At 36.5% G+C, this 20,412-nt stretch overlaps 1 protein-coding gene across 2 annotated transcripts in view; it reads right to left on the bottom strand.

Annotated features, from left to right (window-relative positions):
• MSH2 (mutS homolog 2) overlaps nucleotides 1-20,412 on the bottom strand; it is a 63,010-nt gene that overhangs the window by 16,882 nt on the left and 25,716 nt on the right. For both annotated transcript variants that reach the window (XM_021001266.2, XM_078149501.1), the window contains 3 exons: nucleotides 7,070-7,179; nucleotides 1,244-1,367; nucleotides 536-686 (listed from right to left, as the gene is read on the bottom strand). In XM_021001266.2, coding sequence (XP_020856925.1) covers nucleotides 536-686; nucleotides 1,244-1,367; nucleotides 7,070-7,179 — 385 coding nt within the window. The remainder of the gene's footprint in view (nucleotides 1-535; nucleotides 687-1,243; nucleotides 1,368-7,069; nucleotides 7,180-20,412) is intronic.

The raw sequence follows: 20,412 nt of genomic DNA, 5'->3' as shown, positions 1-20,412 counted from the left end.
TGAAAATTTTAGATGAAGGGCAGTTGGGCACAATTCCCAAAATTTAAAAATGGAAATTCTTATACACAATCAGATGTTTCCAGAGGGTTGGTGACCCCCTTTATTCCAATACAAATTCCAGACCCAGGTTCCCTTGGCCACAATGCTACGAGTGCTGCTCCTACCTCCATCACTAGTACCAGCTTACCCTGAAGGGATGTCAGTAGACTGAATGGAAAAGAAGGCCATAAGGGCAGCTGATCAAAGTTTGTAAGTTACTATGCCCACCTCCCACTTCCACAGTAGTCACCTCAAAGTGAGGAAGCACAATAAATAGTTTTAAATATCATCTTATCATTCATTTGCCACAGGTTGTGAACGTTCATAAATCATTAAATTTTTAATAGGACACAATAATGAAAGACTTTCTGGGTGATAAACAGTGTTATTAATTATCTAAGTCATGCTACTACATTAGGAAAATGGGCAGACATCGTCTCTTCAGTTACAATAAACAGAAACCATCAAAAGAGTTAAATAAAGCATAGTCACATACCTGTTGGTAAACTTAACACCATTCTTCTGGACATCTAATGTGTTAAAGTTTTTATTGCTACGAAGGACTTTTTCTTCCTTGCAGGTTACGCGAAAGTAATATCCCAACTGTGCATTGGAGTCCAGTTTAATGTGTTTACCAGCTTCTAAGCCTTAGGATCAGGTGAAGAGAAAGTAGACTTGAAACACACCCCCCCTTTTTTCTTTAACGTAAATGTGCCAAATATGAACCAAGACAAATATACCTTCAGTGTAAGACAGCAGCCTGACAAATCATCTAATTGTAAAATTACTCAAAGTCTTCTTCCCTTCCAGAACTACATCAAGACCATTAAGTCATATATGACTGCCTTAATTTCCTTTATTCAATTCAAAGATCTAATAAACACTAGCTCCAAATCTGGAGCTTAATATATGTGTATATATCTATCTATCACTTTGAATGAATAAGTTCTCATGGGAATAGTTATAAGGCCTGTGTCCCCTAGGTTGTGATCATTACACTGTTCTAAAATGTCAGTGGAAATCATTAAATCAGATGACTCCTGCCTAGATGAAGGAGGAGAATGGACAAGATAGCCTATGGGTTTCAATCACTCTATAAGATCATGCACGTGAGTGTTAACAAACAAGATGGTAAAGACAATTTATTCACTATGTCCCCCACCTCTTGAAACAAACCACCAGTGAGCTCATCTCCTTTCATTACCTAGCTCTCTTGCTGCATTTGTTAAAGATGCCTGCATCTTCTTTTCTAGATTAGTAATTGACTCTCTTAACTCCATCAGGTGAGGATCAAAGGATGCCTTCACAAGAAATTCATGGTTTTCCACCTGTGAATATAAAAGAATGATGAAAACTGTAACTAAATGAAGTCATTAAGAATGAAATATTTTCCCATTACTAAATGGAAAGGCACTTCAGAAGCCATTAAGCCCAGTCTGCAACAAAACAAGAATCCCACCACACCAGGGAAATGGTGAGCCAGCGTTTGCTTTAAGATCTCCAGGAAGAGGGGCCTCACTCACTACCTCTTGAAGCAATGCATTCTATTTTTTGGGTAAGTTTATCTCTCTCTCTTCTACCAACTGCTCCTAGGTCTGCCCCTGGGATCAAGTAGAATAAGTTAGATTCCCCTTCCACATATATCTGAAGGGCTATCTTTCTCAGTCTAAATGTCGCCAGTTCCCCATCCCACCTTTATAAAGAAGGATCCTTTAGATACTTATCATCCTGCCACTCTCCTCTGGAAGCTCTCTGGTCTCAATGTAATTCCTAAACCCAGAAGTGAACACAGCACTCTAGAAGTAGTCTGACAGGTGCAGAAATTAGAGCAAGAAAAATCACCTCTCTAGTCCAGAACATGGCTCTGAAGATAGCTGATCCTCTCAGTTTTCCTGGCTGCCACAATTGACTACTACCTTCCATCTGAGCTTGCAGCCTATACACATCCCCCACCTCTTTTGGATGAACCATACTTCCACCCATCTTGTAGTTACAAAGTTGATTTTTTTTTTTAGAACCCAAGTGTAAGATTTTCCATTTCCCCGGTTAAATTTTATCTGATTAGATTTATCTCAACATTCTAGCTTACTGAGATCTTTCTGAAATCCCGACTCTGCCCTACATTCCATGGAATATTAATGCCAAAAGGTTACCACATCTATTCTCATGGCCCTCACCCCAATGGATTGCTCTGGTGAGATGTATCTTAGATCCACTTTTTCCCATTCTAATTAGAAGCCCTCATTCCTATACCAAACTCTTGTGATAAATTGTTCAGGCCAACCTGTATCTGTTTATCTGCTTTTCCTCAGAAATTTGAATGAATCTTTTTTTTAGGATTTAGGTAACCAATGTGTCTATTAGCATCCATTTGAAATTTTACCAACGTGGTTTAGGAATGAGACTTTTAACACTGTTATTTATTTAAAGCAGAAAAGAAGCAGCCACCTTTCTCAAAGAAAAGAAAGGAAATTGTATCTGATCCAGTCCAGGACTGCCCTTTCTCTGGGGTTTTATACTCAGCATAAAGCTCTGCTTCTTTCCCATATTCCCCATTAATACATACCTAACAAGCCTCTCACTTATATAAATTCATCGCACCCTCAATGCCACTTTGTATCTTACTAAGAAGACGCCTCTAAATTCCTCTCTAGTACACAGGGTCCAGAGTCCGGAAGACCTGAATTCAAATCCAGTCTCAAATACTTACTATGTTACCCTGCATAAGTCAATTAACCTGTTTGCTTCAGTTTTCTCATCTGTAAAATGGGGATCATAACAGCACCTATCCTGTTAAGTTTTTGTGAGGATCAAATAAAATAGTAATTGGAAAGCACTTAACACAGTGTCTGAAACTGTAAGCCCTACAGAAATATACAGATAAGCATTGTAGAATATTCTTTTCAAATACTAAATATCATATTAATCACTTTATTTTTTACATAAGAATTGCTGCTGTAAAATCTCATAGATTCAGGATAAAAATATGGTCACTAAAATAGAATCCAAGTCGAAACATTCTTGTTATTCAACACAAATTTTAATATTGGTAGAAAGATTGGTTAGTTATTAGCATTTATTAAGGACTTATTATGTGCCAGGCACAGTGCTAAGCAGCAGGCATACAAAGAAAGGCAGAAACAGTCCCTGTCTTTAAGAGAGCTCACATTCTAATATGGGAGAATACATAAATGGGCACCTATGAGGTACGTACAAGATAGATGGAAGGTAACCTTAAAGTGCAGCCCTTCTACATTAAGTATCATTTGAACGGCATCTGGAAGGAAACCTAAAATTTGGGAGGTAGAGGTATGGTAGAAGAGCACTTTAGACATGGAGAACAGCCAGCAGAAAGGCAGGGAAATGGGAAATGGAATGTTCCTTCAGAGGAATGGAAGTAGGCTAGTATGGTTGGACAAAAAATATATGGAGTGGATAAAGGTGTAACAAGCCTGGCAAACAGGTTGTGAACTTTTTTAATATAAATTTATTTATTTTCACTTTTCAATATCTACTTCCACAAGATTTTGAGTTCCAAATTTTCACCCCATCTCACCCTTCCCCCCCACCCCAAGATGGCATGCATTCTGCATATCCCTTCCCCTAGTCTGTCCTCTCTTCTATCACTTCCCCCCTTCTCTTACTCCCTTCCCCTTCTATTTTCCTGTAGGACAGGACAGACTTCTGTACCCCCATTTCCTGTATTTCTTATTTCCCAGTAGCATGTGAAAACATTTTTTTAAACATATGTTTTTAAAACTTTAGGTTTCAATTCTTCTCCCCTCCCTCCCTCCCTAACCACCCTCATTGAAAAGGCAAGCAACTCAATATAGGCTATACATGTGCAGTTATGCAATACACTTCCATAGTAAACACGTTGTGAAAAACTAACTCTATTTCCCTTAATCCTATCCTGCCCCCCCATTTATTTTATTCTTTCCTTTGACCCTGGCCCTCCTCAGAAGTATTTGCTTCTGACTACCCCCTTTCCTAATCTGCCCTCCTCTCTATCATCCCCCTGCTCTCTTGTCCCCTTCTCCCCCTATTTTCCTGTAGGGTAAGACAGCTTTCCATACCCAACTGAATGTGTATGTTATTCCCTCCGTAAGCCAAATCCTATGAGAATAAGATTCACTCATTCCCTCTCACCTTCCTCCATTCCCCCTCCACTGTAAGAGCCTTTTCTTTTGTTTTTCTGTGAGACAATTTACCCCATTCTACCTCTCCCTTTCTTCTTTCCCGAATATAATCCTCTCTCATTCCTTAATTTTATTCTCCAGATATGACCCCTTAATCTTCATTTCACTTTTAAAAAGTTCACAACTGGAAAAACATTATATGTATGTATAGGTAGACAGATAGATAGAAGGATAGATAGAGGGTACAGGGTGAGTTGAAGAATGCGATGGAAGAAAGGGAAAGGGAGAAGTAGAATGGGGTAAATTATCTCACAAAAAAGAAAGAAAGAGCTATTACAATGGAGGGGAAGATAAAGGAGGTGGGAAGGGAACATCTGAACCTCACTCTCGTTGGACTGGCTCAAAGAGAGAATAACATACACAATCAATTGGGTATACAAATCTATCTTACCCTGCAGCAGGCCTGCACAACCTAAGGCCCACCAACCTAAAGTCCTTTGATGGACCAGAAGTAAGAGGGGAAGGGAATAAGAGAAGGAAGATGGAGAGAGGGAGGTTAACAGTCAAAAGGAAAACACTTTCGAGGAGGAATGGAGTGAATAGAAAGAGAACAGAATTAACAAGGGGGCAAATAGGATGGAGAAAAATCCAGTTAGCAATCATAACTGCGAAAAAATTTTTGAAGCAAGTTTCTCTGATAATGGCCTCATCTCTCAAATATACAGAGAACTGAGTCAAAGTTATACAAACAAGAGCCATTCCCCAATTGACAAAAGATCAAAAAATATGAACAGTTTTCAGGTGAAGTAGTCAAAACTATCTATAGTCATATGAAAAAGTGCTTTAAATCACTACTGATTGGAAAAATGCAAATTAAAACAATGCTGAGGTACTACCTCATATCTATTAGATCGACTAATAAGATAGAAAAGGAGAATGATAAATGTTGGAGAGGATGTAGGGAAACTGAGACACTAATCCACCGTTAGTGGAGCTGTGAACTGATTCAACCATTATGTAGAGTAATTTGGAACTATGGCCAAGTATTTGTAGCAGCTCTTTACTGGTAGCAAAGAATGGGAAATTGAGGGAATGCCTATGAACTGGGAAATGGCTGAACAATTTGTGGTATATGATTATGATGGAATACTACTGTGATACAAGGAATGATGAGTTACATGCCCTCAGAAAAACCTGGAGAGATTGACATGAACTGAAGCAAAGTGAAAGGATTAGAACCAGGAGAACACTGCACAAAGTAACAGCAACATTGTAAGATGATCAACTATGAATGACTTAAGTTATTTTAAGCAATACAATGATCCAAGATAACTCTGAAGGACTTCATCACGAAAAATGCTATCCATCCCCAGAGAAAGAACTAACGGAATCTAAATACAGATTGAAGCATACTTTTTTATTTTCTTTATTTTTCTAGAGTTTTTATTTTGATCTATGTTTTCTTTTACAAATGACTAAAATGGAAATATGTTTTGCATGATTACACATGTATAATCTATATCAAATTGTTTGCCTTCTCAATGAGGGGGTGGGAAGGAAGGGAGAGAATTTGGAACTCAATTTTAAAAATGAATGTTGAAAACTGTTTTTACATGTAATTGGGAGAAAATAAAATATTAAATTTAAAAAAGAAACTGCGAACATAAGAAATTTTGTTAAGCTGCATCAGAAAAAGAGATTAATCTACCTCTGATCATTGTAACCATTGCAGTTCATGAAAACTCTAAGAAAACAAAAATCCATACGTTAGTTAGAAACCTCAGAGAATACAGATTAAAAAAATAAATACTATGAGAAGAGCAATGTCCTTTAGGTACTTCAGACTATATTGAATAATTCTGCTTTTAAAAAAACCTCAATATCTTTACAGAGAAAAAAACAGCTAATTCAAATCTTCCTACTCAACGAGAAAAAAAAACTGAAATGGATACATCAATTAGGAGATCAAAATGTTATCACATCTGAAAACAAGAGGATGACTGTCCCACAGGCTCATTTCAAAGAGGTAATTATATAAAAGAACAGTTTTTTAAAATGTCAAACCCCTTAGCAATTTTAACATCCCATATTTAATTTCTTTCAAATATACCCTGAAGTATTCCATGTGAACATATTTTAAAAGCTATAGAACAAAATTAATTAATATTCAATAAAATGTGCTTACATTTTAAGTTAATGCATGTGGAGAATATGTAGCTTAAAGGAAGATTCTTTTCAAATATTAAATGTCTCATTAATAACTTCACTTTTACATAAGAATTGCTGCTGGAAAAATCTCATAGATTCAGGGTAAGAAGATGATCACTAAAATAGAATCCTAGTTGAAACATTCTTATAATCCAATGCAAATTTTAATAGTGGTTGAAACATTTCCAAAATCAGTTTGATTTTCCTACTTCTGTTTTCAACAGTATTTAAGGACATCCATGCCTTGTACCTACCTAACAAAATACCCAGCATTCCACTAAAAAGAAACAAATGAATTCACCCTCTCAAGTATTCTCCCTTCATGTTTATCTCCACTATTCCTTTGTACTTAATATTCTATACACTGGCTTTCTAATATTATTTTTTTTCTTTTCTAATTAGAAAAAAAAAATCCTCTATCACAATCTGAGATTTCTGATAATGAATTCTGCTACATCAATGACACCCAACTCCTATTTACTTTTCTGGTTTCTGTATAGCTGATATCTATTAAAACAACTCTGCCATTAAAAGTAATCTTTCCCAACTATAGTTTAATCATCTTAAATGCTTTGGGTAACAATGGTCCTACAACCAACACTCAGAAATGACAAAATCAGCTGCTAGAAAAACATAATTGTTCAAAATATTCTGGTTTTTATTTGCAAAACCATAATGCATACCTGATTCATATCTAAGGTTGTTTCTATCATTTCCTGAAACTTGGAGAAATCAGAATGTAGATCAGTCAAAGGAGTTATGAAGACTGCCAATAACAGTGATTGGTGTGTTCCTATAAGTGAGAAAGGAAAAATTGTTTCTTTAGAGAAAAAAAAGACAAAGAACAGTATGGACCATAAAAAAGTTAACATAACAACAATCACATGGCAATGTTAATAATAATGCACATCTATATAGTTTTTAATGGTCTACACCAAGCAATTCTTCAATACTACCGTGGAGATGATATAAATATTATTGTTGTTTTATGGATGAGGAAATTGAGGCTCAAAGAGGCTACTAAGTAACTTGGCCACACCTAAGTAATAAGCAGCAGAATCAAGAATCCAATACAGGTCTTAGATTCTAAGCCCTGCCTCATTCACATGGAATTCAACTCTATGTGCAGTGCCATGTTAAGGTTTCAGTCACGTTAGAACAATAACCTCAGATATTTAGTAAGGACAATTCGGGAATGGTGATGAAAAAGTCAATTTTTATTTCTCTTCTAACATGTTCTATATCTCTCCTCTTTCTCTTACTTCCTATAGTCAGTCAGCTACTAAGTCCTACTGATTCTATCTCAACAGCATCTCAAACATCAGGCTCTCTTCTCTGTCCGCATAGCTGGATCTCAGTACAGGTCCTCATGGATTCTTGTAATAGTTTCCTATTTAATATTACTGTCTCCAGCACAGGACAGAAAAAATCTTCCTTATGCAGAACTCTGGTAATGTCACTTCAATTCTCAAAAATCTCAAATAAATTATTCCCTCTTGCCTATAAACAAAAGTCATATTTCTAATCATGGCATCAAACGCCCTCCACATCTGAAACCACACTACCTCACCAATGACTATCATAGAGTAAGCATTTATAAATGCCTGTAACTTCATCTCTTACCACTTCTTCACATGCTTTTCCATATAAACTGAACTACTTATCCCCTATTTCCCCATATGCCTCCAGGATTTGGCTCACGTGATTCCAAATGCTTAAAATGTCTTCTCCATTTAATGACTCATCCATACATACTCCAAAGCCTAATCCAAATGTCTCTTCCTCAGGAGGAGTTCACCAGATCCCATTTGGTAATGGTCTTTAGCCCTTTCAGATTTCACATAACATATTGCTCATCTTTTATGTATCATATTCCACAATTACAGAATATAAGTTCCTCAACAAAAATCATGTTTTAGCTCAACGTTTTATTTCCTACAAGACAAGGCTCTGCACAAAGTAGACATTGTCATGTAAACTTGAACAATTTACTTAGCTATAGTTCTTCATCTGTAAAACAAAGGTTTATACTCAATGAACTCTCTTAAGGTCCTTTCAAATTCTAATGACTCTACTATCCTTAAAAAGCTCACCATCTAGAAGCAAATGTGTATTGTATAACCAAAGTAAAAAACTACATTTAATGACACACATTGTACAATTATTTCTGGGGACAAAGAAGGATGGTGAAAATGGGAAGGAAATAAAATTGAAGAAAATAGGATACTTCTTATCATACTTTAATAACCACAATAATGAGGTGTATTACTATCACTGTGGACTATCTTTATGCTAAACTAAATAAGCAGGAGTTTAAATGGTCAATAACTGTAGCTGCTTCCTGACATTTATTAAGTGTTAAACACTTTACAAACTTTACAAACTTAACAAACACTTAACTTAACAAAAAAAGAAAGATTCTTTTCCTACTACCACTAACATATACATAATCTACTGGCTTCCAAAAGCATCCAAAGAAAGCACACATGTATGTATAGTCAGTAGAGGGTGTAATATACAGTCAGGATTTGTGGAAGGGGTTCTAAGAAACACAAATATGTCTAAAAGTTAGGACTACTTGTATGTACCCTTATTCTAGGACTGACACTGAAGAACATGCTCATTAGCATTCTGTTTAGATATCTGAAGAATAAAGATTCTTAGTTTCATTGTGGGGGAAAAATCACCTTATAAAAGAACTTAAAGGATGCTTTTAAACAGCAAATCCCCAAAACACTCAAAATTATTTTGCCTGCCACATCATAAGTACTATATAAGTGTTAGCTATTACGAACTAACATTAATTAACTAATTAGGAGAGCACAGAAAAAAAAATCATGTTCCAAGTATTGAATCTCTTGAGAAAGTAAGGACACCCCAAGTTCAAATCCATCCACAGACATCTACTAGCTATGTCACCCTAGACATGCAAACCTAACCTATTTGCTTCAGTGTCCTCATCAGTAAAATGGAGATAATAATAGCACCTACTTCCCAGGGTTGTTGTGAGGATCAAATGAGATAATAATTGTAAAGCATTCAGCACAGTGCCTAGCACATAGTAAGTACTATACAAATGTTAACAAGCTAAATAGCTTGGATATTAGACCCTCAGAGATATCTGATGCAAAGATTTTCTCCCCAATTAACCATTCCCCTTTTTATCCTAGCTGCATTGATTTTATTCATAAAAAACCTTTTCAATGTCATGTAATCACTGTTATCTATCCTAGCCTTTCTGATCTCTAGCTTTGGTAAGGTTAAAAATATTCCATTTATGGGCTGATCCATATTCCTGTGTGTGTGATATGAGCTTCTATATTTAAACTGAGTATCCATTTGGAGTTTATGGTGATATAGGGTTTCTATACTTATTTTTGCCAAACTGCTTTCTAGTTTTCCCATAAGTTCTTGTGAAATACAGACTTCTTCCCCAAGAAGTTTCTTCTCTGCTTTACTTACAACTTTTCAGAAACAAAAATACTCCATAAAGTATACAGCCCCCTCTATCTTGTCTTCCCCAAATAATGGCTTAAGTCCAAATAGATCGACTGCAATATTAGCTAGAAAGATCAAGATCTTCTCTGGCTAATGTAATTATCTAATGAATGGATTTAGCTATAAAGTATGGGTTCCAGATGAACTTATGTGGAACATAAATACACGTTTTTGTTGTTGTTCAGTAGCTTCAATAATGTCCAACTCTTCATGACCCCACTTGGGGTTTTCTTGGCAAAAATACTAGAGTAGTTTGCCACTTCCTTCTCCACCTCACTTTGACAGATGAGGAACTGAGGCAAAGAGGGTGAAGTAACTTGTCCAGGGTCACACAGCTAGTAAATGTCTAAGGCCAGATTTGAAGTCAGGAAGGTGAGTCTTTCTGGCTTCAGGACTGGCAGAACTATAATCCACTATACCACCTAACCACCAATAAATATAGATTAATATATATCAAAATATACTTATTTGTAAACTGCCACACATGTTCCTTTACAAATAGCTAAATGAGACAGGCACACGTAGGTCAGTAGAACTGAAAACATTTCATGTTGATAAGAGGACGTAAAATAAGGCAAGAGCTAGCAGTTAAAGTAGTAAGATAATATGTTACAAACAAGTGTCAACACAAGAAAAAGTCTACTAATTTGCTGATTACTAATAAAAATTACATGGGTGCTCCTGTCACACACAGAATAACAATCCTCCATGTTAGGTCTATTGTTTCAATAACTGCTGTGACCAAAATAATTGCTATGTCCAACTTTCTGGTGATGAGCTTCTCATATTTATCTCTGCTAGCCATTATAAATTGACACAGTCACTGGGCCCTATTTTAAGACTGGCGGACACACTGGCAGATCTTGCATTCCACTGGTATTACTTTCACAATGATAAAGCATAAGAAGGGGAGACCAATGACACAGAGATAGAAGAGTATTAGAAATCCTTTATCCCTTCTTCCTACTAATAACACTGCCACCAACAAGGTGAACAATCTCCAAACCCACAAAACATACTACAATTGCCAGCCTCACAAACTGACACACCACAAGAAGGGGTCAAGGGTGCCCTATGTGCTCAGGAGAAAAGGCACTAACAGCCTAGCTATGGTGGTGAAGCAAAGCCAACTTTCCCCCCAAAAAAAGCCAAGACAGCAAAGACGGTACTGAATTTTGAATGGACTGAGCACAACTACAGATCTGAAATGATGCTGGCCACCAAGTGATCTAAAGATTGTTAAGTAATGATACAAGAAAAAGCCAAGTAATCTAGCTTTAAGTTTCATCCTTTCTGTTTTATAACAAAAAAGGCAGCTAGGTGGCCCAGTAAACAGAATGCTAGACCTGGAGTCAAGGACATCTGAGTTCAAATCCAGTCTCAAGACACTTAACTGGTTGTGTGACCCTGGGCAAGTCACTTCACTTGTCTACCTCAGTTTACTCATCTGTAAAACAGGATAATTATAGTACCTACCCCCACAGTTGTTGTGAAGAGAAAATGAGATATTTGTAAAGTACTGTGTGCTACAGCTACCCAAAATTAACACTCAGATTTTCTAGGTATAAAGTGAAAGATTTGTTACATTCTCGTGAGAAGTGGGTGTCTGCTTCGTCTGGCAGTCCGAGCGAAGCAAGGCAAGGCACAAAGGCCAGAACAAAGGTTATATAGTCCTAACACAGAGACACCCACCCACCACTGGCCTTAAATTCCCATTGGACAGGAATTTCAGCCTTACAATCTAAAATGAGAAAATCTACCCCAGAAACATTATAATACTACCAATCCTAGCTATTTTATCCTTATTTAGTATTAGCCATTACCTAATGCTGATTAACAGTACAAATCATGTGTTTTCTAGGAACCTGAAACTTAGGCCTATTCAGGCTAGTGTAACCAATCTTGAGTTTGTAACAGTCTACAAAATTGCTACACTCAGTCCATCTGAGAGATCTCACATTGTTTACATCGTTTCACTCAGTACCTTTCAAATCTTAAAAGCACTATATAAATGCCAGCTACTGTTATTGTAATAAAAAGCTTTAAATTTATAATCCCTGGAATCATGTTTGTTACTCTGGAAGGGAAAAGCTTGAGTAAACCAAGACAAACTATGCGAAGTTTCTCCCATGAAGGAAAAACTAAATCATACTTGAACACATGGCTGAGTATATATAACCCTGATCTAATACTGAATTACATTTGAATGTGATTCATTCACACAGATGTGTACTAATGAATCTTACCTCAAAATCTCCTGTCATTCATTAAGGCCAAACTGGAGGGGGGGGGGAGAAGGGTGGTGGCTGCCAGTACTATTATTAAAACCAATTATTGACTGTTGGTGTGCTCAGGTAATTTGGGAAGGGAGTAAGAGGGATGCAGAGTAATTTCTGCATAGAAAAGTATTTCTATGCAGTGACTGAACAGTGACTGAAATACAAGATAGTAGGTCACTAAAGTGATGGCCTTTTAATAGAGAGAAATCCTGATTGTGTTATGTCGTAAGGGATGGAGAGAAGTCACTAACCCTATAATATAAATTTATTTTACTAAGTAGTTCATTTTACTATCATACCCATAATAGGCTGTAACCTCCATGAGGGCAGGATGTCTGCCTTAAATTTGGGACATGATTTTCCCCAGCACCTAAAACAATGCTCTTTACACAAACATTAATGTTTGAATTAAGGAAGGAACAAAAGAAACCATTCAATCTAATCAGCTAATTTTTAAAGATAAACAAACTAAAATCCAGAAAGGTTAACTAAATAAAATTATAAGGGTGAAGTCAAAGATTGGAAATCTAGGATTTGCACAGACAACTGACGACAAATTTAAGGGTAACAAATATCACACAGCAAAAGAGCTGTGAGATATTTCCACAATAACACTTACAGAAATGTTAAGAATTCCAACTGCTCAGGAAATCAAGCAAGTGAATACCTTCAAAAAGAATCTCTGATTTATTGTCAGTAGCTGACGACTCTTTTATAACTCAAGGCTCCAGTCTAAAAATTGCAGCTGTGAGCCTACACAAAACAGCTGCAAACATTTTAAGTTAATAAACACAAGCATCTACAGTTTGACAATAGCCTAAATCATAATTTAATCACTACCTAAGTCTCATTATCGCCTACCATGATACATATTATCAAACTCCAAGACCAAAGGAGAGGCCATAGTCCTATCAACAGTAGTTGATTCATTACTGAAATGTAAGATTCACTACTGAAACATTTCCCAGCACTTATTCAGATTATAAAGTTTAACTACTGTATCAACAAATAATTTAGGAAATTATTTTATTTTCTCCCCCTTTCCAATATTTACAGTCACATTAATCAAGAATCAAGAAATATTCTAAGAGTTCCTGCTAATGAAATTTTACAAATGCCTCCTAAGAAGAGAAAGTATTAAAAACCTCAATAAGATTAAGTAACATGTGGTCCCAAAAATAAAAAGTTCTTATTCCTTGACAAATTGTTGAAGAACATTCAATCTCTTGTTCTCATATCTGCCTCTATTCACTCAATTTCAGCAATGGCCTCTAGATATTAACCATATTTTATCGTCCAATTATTTTGGGTTATGGCTATAATTTTATGGCCTTATAATAAAATGACAAGATTTGACAAATGACTGGATATGTGAAGTGAGAGAGTGAGGAGTCAAGGGTAATACTAAGATTGTACAACTGAATGACTGGAAAGATGACAATTACTCCAGCAGAAACAGGGAACCCAAAGCACTTAGCATAGTGCCTAGCACATAGTAGACGCTATATAAATCCTCCTCCTTCTCCTCAGATTTCCCCCAGAGATTTCTCTTTAACTGAGAGACAGAGAGAGACAGAGAGAGAGACAGAGAGAGAGAGAGAGAGAGAGAGAGAGAGAGAGAGAGAGAGAGAGAGAGAGAGAGAGAGAGAGAGAGAGAGAGAGAAACAAATTCCAATTTGGATCTATTGAGTTGAGATGCCCAAGGGAAATTCCAATGTATACAGGACTAAAATTCATCAAGGCATTGAGAAGCAAATGGGAGTTGAGGAAGTGGCGGCATTAAGTATGATAAGTTTAATCATTTTTAAGTCCTGTCCAATTTGTTATGACCCCGTATGATTTTCCTGGCAGAGATACTGGAGTGGCTTGTCCAAGGTCACACAGCTAGTATCTGAGCCAGATTGGAACTCAGGAAGAGGAGTCTTCCTGACTCCAGGCCCAGCACTCTATCACTGTGCTACCTAGTTGCTCCAGGCAATAAGTATAGACAATGTTTCCTAGGAGTTTGAGTGTGAAATGGGTAAAATGACAATAGAGCTTGAAAGGCTGGTAGTGTACAGTAAAAGTGTTGGAAAGGAAAGACCCAAGTACCTTTGTAGAAAGCAGGAAAGGAGCCAGTAGATAGGAAGAGATTGATGAGAGACAGACAAAAGGGATGATTAAAGAGTTAAGCTTCCAGTAAAGTACATGTGCTTTAGTTCACAAATTCGGTGACATTTGTTTAGGCTGCTTTCAACTACTGTTGCGGATACCATCAGATTTCTTAATATATGACCTTGGAATAAATGAACAATTAATGTATTTTAAATGCCAAATACCTTCTCTCTCCCTATAAAGAATTACAATATCCTATCTTTTCAAATGAATGAATAGTGGAATTTTATGCCACTGTGAAAATAATTAAAGAAAAGCCTTTGGGAAACTCTACTGAAATTAAATGATACATCATACTCTACAATATATTCAAATGGATACATAGCCTTAATAATATTAAAGATAACACTATTAAAAATTTAGATAATATTAAAGATTACACTTAAAGTTTAGAACAAAAGCAGAGCATATACCTCTGACAGCTATGAGGAAAAAATGTATTTTTTTTTTGGCTAGGCAATGGAGCCAAGTGACTTGCCCAGGGTCACACAGCTAGTAAGTATCAAGTGTCTGAGGCTGGATTTGAACTCAGGTCCTCCTGACCCCAGGCCAGTGCTCTATCCACTACACAACCTAGCTGCCCCATTTATTTTGTTTTGTTTTGAGGAGATGTATTCTTAACCAAACAAGGGATAGAGACCATTACAAAAGATAAAAATTGATAACTTTGATTACATGAAATAAAAAAACTCCTGCACAAACAAAATTAACCCACCTCAGGTAAAAAAAAGTGACTAAACAGGGAAAGAAATATTTGTATCAAATTTATCTACTAATGGTTTCATATCTAATATATATAACAATTAACAGATATATTATGTGTGTGTATATATATATATATATATATATATATATGTATATGTATATGTATATAAAAGACCAATAGCCATTCAAAATAGATTAGTCGTCAAAGGATTAGAAAAAAGTTTTCAAAAGAATTGCAAACTATTAACAGCCATGAAAGAATGCTCCAAATCGTTAATAAGAAAAATGCAAATCAAAACAATCCTGAGGTTTTACTTAGTACCTTGTGTATTGGCAAAAGTGACAAAAAATGGAAACAGTCAATGCTAGAGGGGCTGTGTGAAGACAGGCTCATTGGTGCACATTGGTAGTAGAACTAATTGGTAATCATTTTGAAAATTTTAAATTGGGCAAATAAAGCAATGAAAATGCCCATACCACTTTTGACCAGAGATTTCATTAAGACCCCAAGGAGGCCACTGATACGAAAGTTCCCAAATACACCTATGTGTTTGCTTGTTCGTTTATTTATTTATTTATTTGTTTTTGGTGAGGCAGTTGGGGTTAAGTGACTTGCCCAGAGTCACACAGCTAGTAAGTGTCAAGTGTCTGTGTCCACATTTGAACTCAGGTTCTCCTGACTCCAGGGCCAGTGCTCTATCCACTGTGCCACCTAGCTGCCCCTAATTCACCAAAATATTTATAGTAGCACTTTCTGTGACAGCAAAGAACTGGAAACAAAATAGATGCCTATCTGAATATGAACTGACACACCCCAAGGACAGAGACAGCCACCATTTTTTGAACATGGGCCCCATGAAGTGGGTGGAGTTAACAGAACATAGATGAACTTGCAATGGGCTGTCCAGGAAGGGTGTAACTCAGGTGAACCAAACCAACTGTAGCCCTGATGGTGGAGTGTGGATCTTACTAACGGTTTAAAAGTGATTCTACCTCTGAACCAGTGTCCACGTGCTACTAAAGTGTGTTGTACCCACTTCTCTCGCGAGAAGTGTAATAAAGACTTTCCCTCACTCCAAAAAAAAAAAAAAGATGCCTATCAATAAATTGCTCAACAAACTGTGGTACATAGATATAATGGAATATTACTGCACTGTAAGAAATGATAAATGCCATGAATACAGAGAAGCATGGAAGGAGCTTCATGAACTATGGACAGTAAAGAAATCAAAGCCAAGGAAATAATGTACAAAATGGCTACAGCAATGCAAAAGCAAAAAACCCACACACATAGAGTAAATGCTGCAAAATTATAAAGAGCTTACCTTAAAAGAAGAGATGAGAAGATATTCCCAACCCACCACTGCATACTGCATGTTTTCAGACTTTACTAATACACTGACCAATTAAATACTGGGGTTTTTTTCTTCTTTTTATCTTTTAAAAAAATACTTTGGGAAGGGAAGGTGGAAGGATACTAGGAGAGACTACAGTGGTTTAAAAAAAAGACATCAATAAAAACTTATTTTAAAAAAGAAGTTTATCTTACTCTGAAAGATGGTAACAATTAAACAAAAGTCATCTACAGAAAGAATCAAGGTTGCACCTAAAAGGTATCTAATTCATGGTCTTCCAGTCAATCAAGCACTCAACAAACATTTTATAAGCTCTTATGATGTCTGAGTGACTGTGCTAGTCACGGGAAAACAAAGACAGGAAAAACTGATGGGTACCTTTCTTAAGAGAAATCCTTCCAAAGTTTGAGGAATTACAAAAATGGCATTAAGTGAATAACTCACTTTCATAATCTATGAAAAAAACAAAAAGGTCACAGTTTTGGTTAACAAATATTTTTTACAAATCCATTCAGTACTCAGTTTGTATTTGGCTGATCTTACATAAATTCCAAATAAAAATAAGTAAATACAAAAACTTAAGAAGCTCAACTTAACCCTTTAAAGAGGAATTTTTTTTTAATTTGAGGAATTAGAAAAAGGAAAGATAATGCCTTTCACTTCAGCATCTTCTCCTTAATGTGGGACTCTATCAATTGCACTCTAATAAGGCAGGCTGTGGTAGGGGCAATGTACTGCCCTCTGCCTCAGGAAAGTTAGGTTAGTTTTTCCTTAAGAGGTATGGAGGACATCTTCTGTACTTGATTGATTCTGGGGACTGAAGGCTCAGGCTCTCGACATCACTGGCTGGTCATCTGAGCACAAGGCAGCCCTGAGAAGCTTCAAAAACACCTCTTGGTTGTGGGAAAACAATGGACGATTCAGACAAAAGAGCATCATTTTAAACTGAATTAACTCAGGACATACTCAATATCTAAACTTACTGAAAACTTCCTGCTACAGCTAAGTAAATTTCCTTTTCTTAATTGCAGAATGATACACACATATTGTTCCAATACTAAGCCTAAACTACCAGGGGACTGACCTGAGTGAGGCCCAACCCAGAAAGGGCGAGTGGGAGAAGAGAGTTAAAAAGGGGGCTCTAGGGGAATTGGCAAAAAGATCAACAATTAAATGGACAGAATTTGTGGCAAGTGAAACTAGTTCTTCTTTGTATCAGATGACCTGGATTTTAATTTTGCCTCTGTCACTTATTAGTAGTATAATCTTTGGCAAGTCAATTAACTTCTTAGAACCTCAGTTTCCTCATCTGTAAAATGAGGAGTTCATGGCTTCTTAGGCTCTTTACAGCTCAAAATCCATAATCCTACTATATGACACAGAGAAAGTGTTTAATATTTCAGAGCCCTAGTTTCATCATCTATAAAATAGGAGAAATAAAACCGGAAGTAGTACCTATTTCACAGGGCTACTGTGAAGAAATAAATCACTTTTATTCATAATGGAAAATGCCATCCAAAAGAAAGAACTACCGAGTCTGAATGCAGATCAAAACATGCTATTTTCTTTGTTGTTGTTGTTTTTTCTTTCTTGTGGTTTTTCCTTTTTGTTCTGATTCTTCTTTTATAACATGACTAATGTGGAAATGTTTAATATGACAGTACATTTATAACCTATATCAGATTACATGCCCTCTTGGGGAGGGGGAAGGGGAAGGAGAAAAAAATTTGGAACTCAAAATCTTATAAAAGTGAATGTTGAAAACTAGCTTTACATGTAATTGGAAAAAAATAAAATACTATCAAGTAGGGGGGAAAGTACATATAGAAAAAAATTTTATTAAAAAGAAAAAGAAATCACTTTTAAAACATTAAAAAAAATCCACAATCCCATGATTCTTTGGGCTTCAGGTTCCTTGAAGGTCTAGGGAATAATGATTGATCAAAGTTAATATAGTCAAGCTCTTAAAATTCATGGACAGTCTTTTTGAAATCATGATTGGACTGCCCTGTCTTGGAAACACCCAATGTTCCCTGGACCCTTAGACACAGGTAATTTATCTAGATTGTAAATTTGTTTTACAAACTGGGAAGTTTTTCATAATTATCCTAAAGATGACACAGATCCAGTAACTTTAGAAGCCATCAGCATCTTAGCTGGGAAGAGAGCAGGAGAAAGGGGGAAAAAGAGCAGTGGGAAAACCTGTACCTGCACAGTACAGCTTCTTATCACTTCAAAGAAAACTATTCTAGCTTAACAATGAAGCAAAAAGCAGAAAGGTATACAACACATTGGACTTAATATAAGTGTTTCTTCTATATACAACACATTGGACTTAATATAAGTGTTTCTTCTACTTAGGAAGGGAATCTCCCAAAATAGAGGTTGCATTAGCACCTTCATCACCCAATAAATAACACATGGATCTAATCTCACACAGTAGGTTGGTTCCTCAATTAGCCTAACTCATACACACTAATGGGCAGCTAGTTCATACAACGGATAGAGCACTGGGCCTGGAGTCAGACAGACCTGAGTTTAAATCCAGCTCTGATATTTACTAGCTATGTGACCCTTGGCAATTCACTTAACCCTGCCTGCCTCATCTCATCTGTAAACTGAGCTGGAGAAAGAAATGGTGAAACACTGCAGTATCTCTGCCAAGAAAACCCCAAACACGATCGCAAAGAGCCGGACACAACTGAAACAACTAAATATATATGTAGAAATTATATGTAAGGATCACCCAAAACTGGAATGGTGACAGAAGCCATATAAAGACAGACCAACAAAAAGCCCATTCATCATCACCATCATTATCTTCACTACCACAACTACTACTCACACTTACACAGACTGTCTGATTTTAATTGAATAGACTGTCTCTAGTACTTCAATCACTCTTCATTTTTGCTTCTATCTGAAGCATCAGCCCCACTCAGTACCTTATAGCTAAATTCCTGGGTCAGGCTGCTATATCTGTAATTCTCCTCACATATGCCCTTCTGCAAAAACTCCAGTTTAAAAGCCCCTCCCTCTCACACAGACCTGGGAAATTGTTACTATATCTTTAAAAGAAGCAATAGAGGAATCTGTGAGAGTTAACAGAGAACTGACAATCTTTCCTAACGAGGTTTGGTGAATTAATTATCATGAAGAAAGAACCTAAGAAAGCCTACAACAATTAACCTTCATCTTTGAGAGGATCTGAAGAGCCATTTTGAGGGACTGAGCTTAACTCTCACTCGCTGGAGAAGGAAATCTAACAACTTCCAAGAAATTTTTAAATGCCATCCAAACTGTTGGACTGTCATTCTAGTGTTGTGGGAGAGTCGTCAATTGTACCTATTGAGGAGATACGACTGTTCTCACAACTGATTCACTGTTGAATTGTTTAACTCTCTGTATTATTGTTTGTGACTGTTAATAAATTTTATAGCCACTAACACTGATGTTTAAAAATTAGAAAAGATAGGTGAAATTCTTGTCAGAACTGAAAATGGCTCAAAGCATGGAGGAATAGATAACAGAGGGCAGAGTCTGGATTCAAAAAGATCTCAGTAGGCTAGAATAATGGGTTGATTTTAATAAGATGAAATTTAGTAGCAATAAACATAAGGTTTTACACTTGGGTTAAAAAAAGTTAAAACTTTACAAATATGGATTAGGGGAAATGTAGATAAGCAACAGCCCTTCCAGTTGGCAGCATGTTGCCTTTCACTGGCAAGGCCTTCAACAACACAGAATCACTTCACCCCACAATAAGATTCTGGGGTTAGACTTTAACGAAGGAGCTATCTGAGGCTGTAGTTTCTTTCTTGCTTCAAAGTGCCCACTGATATTTTAATTTCTGCCTGTAGAAGTAACACTGAGAAATAGAACCAAGCCCTTGCATTGGACTGAATCTACTTTCTGCTTACCATATGTATGCATCTGCACCTTCCAGGAGCAGCTCCATGTAGGGAGATTTCCTTGTTTTTATCCTTAGGATCTCTTCCTAATGTGAAGATACCTCTATGTATGTCATTTGAACCC

The sequence above is a fragment of the Phascolarctos cinereus genome, unplaced genomic scaffold, assembly GCF_003287225.1.
Source record: "Phascolarctos cinereus isolate Bilbo 61053 unplaced genomic scaffold, phaCin_HiC Scaffold_2;HRSCAF=192, whole genome shotgun sequence".
NCBI lineage: Eukaryota > Metazoa > Chordata > Mammalia > Diprotodontia > Phascolarctidae > Phascolarctos > Phascolarctos cinereus.
The sequence above is the reverse complement of the archived record's forward strand: the minus strand, read 5'-3'. Positions and strand labels throughout refer to the sequence as shown.